Genomic DNA, 4,918 nt, shown 5'->3' on the forward strand with positions numbered 1-4,918 from the left:
TTGAACGATTTCGTTTTCTAGTACCTTTCCTGTTTAATGTAAGTTTTTTTTTTTTTTTTTTTTTCTAGTTACAATGATCCATTTTTATTTGCATTTTTTGATTTTGCTTTTCTGATAACAATTTTGTCGTTAGTAGATTCAGATGCGAGTTCTTCTATAATTTTTGGTCTTGCCACGAAAGTCGGGGCTGGTTCGATATCATTAGTTTGTTGTATTAATCGAATTCGTTGACAATGTTTAGCTTTGAAAATTGTTAATATGATGATTATTAAAATGATCATAGTCATGCTAATGGCACTTATAGAATAATTTACGATTATATGATAGGGATGTGCCCAAATATTTGGTTCTTCATTTAGTTTTTTCTTAAGAATTTCGATTCTTTCTCCTAATGCGTTCGTTTCTAGTGGATTGGTAATTATTTTTGATGGTACGCTGTAATTGAAAATAGGGTGATTAGCGTTTACCATTCCAATTGCGTTTGTTAAGTTGTATAATGGTACATATGTTATAAATTCATTTTGTCGCTGTTCATTTAGAGAAAACAATTGAAAATTAATTGATGTGGCGGAACATTTTCCGTCCAAAGCCAGTAATCCTGTGTTGTGGATTATTTCGTGTGTCGTAGACTTATTTTTACAATCTATTCTTACGCTTTCGGGTTTTGGGGCTACGAATAGCCATCTACCTTCTTTTTCTAGTGCGATTATTAATGTTTTCTCGAGTTTTACAATTCGTTGATTACATCGTGGTTTTTCGGGATTATTTCCTAAATAAATCGCTATTTCGCATGGCGTATTGCCGTTTATTGTTTGTAATGACTGTTTAGGTTTGTAGTAATAAATATTGTCGACTTTTCTGGCCTTGTTTAAATCTTCTTCAGTCATTGTTATATACGTTCTTTTGTAGTTGTCAACGATAATTATTTTAGATGTAGTTTCTATGAATTGGAATTGATTTTCATTGATTTTCGTAGGTAGTGGGTAGACTTTGTTGACTTTCAAAATTGGACTTTCGACTAAAGGGAATTTGATAATTAGAACAAATCGTAGTTTTGCTGTATAGCTGGTGACTTCTGCTGTTTTCAGTAAGTTAGTCATTTCGCTACTCTTAATGTTTGTTGGAAAGTTTAATCCTTTAGGAATGTAAGGAGTTGCTTCTATTAAATAGTCGGCTAATTGTTTAGGTGAAATTACCGTAGGGTTTATTGTTCCCTTGTAAATTTCTGTTAAAAAGTTTGCTAGTTGATTTACGTCGCTTGTAAACGCTTCGACTGTCGTTGCAAATACGTTTATATTTTCGTCTATCATTTGTTTCTTTTTTATTGTTGAAAACTGACTTTCTACCGTGTTTTTGACTCTTTCTATCATGTGCATTAAATTGTCCATTCTGTCTAATATTCCGGAAGCGGATTCGTTATAGAGTTTTAGTGTAGATTCTAGAATTTGTACATTTTCTTTTAACATATCTTCGTCAGTTTTTTGTCTTGTTATTATGTCGTCAATGTTTTTGTCTATTTTTTCTGCGTCATCTTGGTCGAGATTCCCAGTTATTGCTTTGATTACTGTTCCTAGACCGTTAATTAATCCTCTTTTGTTTCTATTTTCTCCTGTGCCTACGAAGTTGTATATCGCTGTTATTGAGGAACTGATTTTCTTCAATAAAGGTTTTAATGTGCTGTCTACGGTGGAACATAGTGAATCGTCAGTCGTTTTGTTGCATAATTTTTCCAAAGTTTTTAGTGTTTTGAATAAAACTATAGGCTTTTAGTGTTTGAATAAAAATTGTAGGCTATTTCTTTCCCGGCCCGTTTGAAAAATGTGACCCATATATTCTGTCTCTTTCCCAGCTTCCGGTTAATTTGTTGAGTTAGCGTTTTGGCATTCCCTGGTTACTGTTGGGTTTGTCGCGAATTTTGTCGCGTTCACTCGTTCTTCGAACGTCATTTGTGCATTTTCAGTAGAAGTTTTATAAAAGCAGATTTCGAAGTCCAATATCATGGCCGGAGTTATAAATAGCTATTATCATTCTCTGGTTGCCGAGTTGGTTGAGACTCGGCGAAGGGAGGTTTCGGTAAGTTTGTCTATTTATCTATTATTGATATTTTTTATTTTAATCCACTTGGTGGGCTTTAATATGTTTTTTCTGCTTTTCAGCGGATTGTGTTCGGGCCGCCTATGCCCGAGCGACGACGTGGCACTACATCGTCGAAAATGTTGGAGTTCGTGGTGTTATCTTTACGCTACGAATTTATTGTAAGTTTTATTTAATTTATTATTTATTTTTATTATATTTTCTTTTCTTTTTTTTTATTATTTTTTATATTTAGCGTCGTTTATAAAGATTTATTGAAATTTTTTTTTTTTTTTTTTGTTTATTTATTCTATTCTCTTATTCTGTTTCTTTATTCTATTCCTTTGTTTCTACGGTTCCTGTTCCCTTTTTTATAATTATTTTCATTAATATTTAAGTTTTTCTATGATGTTACAGGCATACATCGAGGATGAGGCCGAATACCGCCGGTATTCCAAATGTTCGTCTTTGGATGATCTCGGCTGTCCCTGGGGAACCTGGGACTTCGATGCCGGTTTCATCCGGTGGATGTTTGAGGGGAGGTGGGGGCAGGTTCATCCCGAGTCCGACTGGGACCATCCGGCCTGGGATCACCCCCTCGGCGTCCTTTCGGCGTATGACGTCGATTAGTATATTAAGTCTATGTTGACCATATAATGGAATAAATTAATTGAGTTAATAACCAATGTTGTGGTTCATTTTGCAATTTTGTATTTTTCGATATTGATGTTAATAAATTCGGGTTTTATCGTGTAATTTGTGTATTAGTGGTATTTATTTGTGTATACTTTTTCCCCATTATGTTTCGTTTTGATTTCTTATTGTAATTTTATTCCTGTTTCCATTGAATTATATTTATTTTAGATTATTTTTGTTTATTTTCTGTTATTCGTTTTAGTAATAAATGCACGATGATTTATAAGAAGTTGTTCGATCTATTCTCTGGAAACTTGCTTCAATAATGAGCAATTCATTACTAAAGGTTATAAAAATCATTACTAAAGGTTATAAAAAAAAACTATTTCAAACGTAATGAAGAAAAAAAATGAATCTGTTAAATCTTGGTAATGTATGAAAAACATTTGGTTCAAAGGAACAAAAGGTTGTCAAATAAATGCAAAAGGGACGAGTACATCGGATGACGAATAGACAAAATTTTTAACATAATGGTGTGTAAAAAAAATTACGAAACCAACTGTGTTTGAATAAAACAATTAAGAAAAGCTTTCACAAATCATGAAAAAACATTATATTAAAAAAAATAAAAATCTGGAATTATTTTGTGAAGGAAAAAAAAATTCAAATAGAACGTGAAAAATTCATTCTTACGGGAAGTATCCGGAACTTGAGAAAGTTCTAAAACTTGCTTCAAATGAGCAATTCATTACTAAAGGTTATAAACAAACCATTTCAAACGTAATGAATAAAAAAAATGAATCTGCTAAATCCTGGTAATGTATGAAAAACGTTTGGTGTTCAAATGAACAAAACGTTGTCAAATAAATGCAAGTGACGAGTACATCGGATGACGAATGAAAAAAATTAAAAACATAATGGTATGTAAAAAAAATTATGAAACCAACTGTAAATAATTTCAACAACACAATTAAGAAAAGCTTTGACAAATCGTGAAAACAACATTATATTTAGAAGAAATACAAATCCGTAATTATATTGTAAAGGAAAAAAAATTCAAATAGAACGTGAGAAATTCATTCATTCCTACGGGAAGCATCCGGAACTTGAAAAAGTTCTAGTGAATCAAAAAGTTACCAAAAAATCGCATCAAAGGTAAAAGTCATTTGTTACTCTATGGTGACAGATACTTAGAAGAAAATCGATTCTTCTCAGACTTTCAGGATCCCTTGGTATTCACAATATTCGATGTCGATTTCGTGTCGGTACAAATTATGTTTAAATATGTGCTAAAAGTACTTGTCCGGCCCATCACTTTTCATTCAAATTGCTCATTCAAATAAAAATCAGGGCTCTTTTAGATCTGATGGATCATATGTATGCCTACAGAGGGAATTGAGAAAATTATCTCCAAGAGATTTTAACTTAATTGCATTCAATTTTTCTGTAATATACAAGAGATATTATTGTGTATTGATGAAAAAATACCCTTCGGACGATAAAAATTGTCAAGCTTCCAAATTAACTCTCCAGTTTATATTGAAATGACGGCAATTTTTACTTCACATTTCCTTGTTCAACCGAATTTTATTTGTTATAGCAACTAACCTATTCTATTACTGAAGATATTCAACTGATAATAAATCACATTTTAATAAATTTTCGAGAGGATTCGTCTGTATAATCTCGTTTTTTTTTATTATCACATACACAATTGCACTTTGTTAAAATCAACATAAAAACATGAGTGAATTGTTGCGAAGAAATAGTTGCCGCCGGGCATATATGAGATGATGTTCGAATTCAAGTGGGCGTGTAACGGCAGCGTTAATACTAGTTCCATAAAAATAATACATTAATTAAGGTCTAGTTTGATTTTTATTTGAATGAGCAATTTGAATGAAAAGTGATGGGCCGGACAAGTACTTTTAGCACATATTTAAACATAATTTGTACCGACACGAAATCGACATCGAATATTGTGAATACCAAGGGATCCTGAAAGTCTGAGAAGAATCGATTTTCTTCTAAGTATCTGTCACCATAGAGTAACAAATGACTTTTACCTTTGATGCGATTTTTTGGTAACTTTTTGATTCACTAGAACTTTTTCAAGTTCCGGATGCTTCCCGTAGGAATGAATGAATTTCTCACGTTCTATTTGAATTTTTTTTCCTTTACAATATAATTACGGATTTGTATTTCTTCT

General features: G+C 32.0%; 1 protein-coding gene across 1 annotated transcript; it reads left to right on the forward strand.

Moving 5' to 3' along the window:
* Positions 1 to 1,899: 1,899 nt before the first annotated feature.
* Positions 1,900 to 2,703, forward strand: LOC122408893 (uncharacterized). The gene is made up of 3 exons (XM_043415987.1): positions 1,900 to 2,073; positions 2,157 to 2,255; positions 2,491 to 2,703. Exons 1-3 carry the CDS (start codon positions 1,999 to 2,001, stop codon positions 2,701 to 2,703), a joined length of 387 nt encoding a protein of 128 aa, XP_043271922.1. The 5' UTR covers positions 1,900 to 1,998.
* Positions 2,704 to 4,918: the final 2,215 nt, after the last annotated feature.

The sequence above is a fragment of the Venturia canescens genome, chromosome 4, assembly GCF_019457755.1.
Source record: "Venturia canescens isolate UGA chromosome 4, ASM1945775v1, whole genome shotgun sequence".
Classification (NCBI taxonomy): domain Eukaryota; kingdom Metazoa; phylum Arthropoda; class Insecta; order Hymenoptera; family Ichneumonidae; genus Venturia; species Venturia canescens.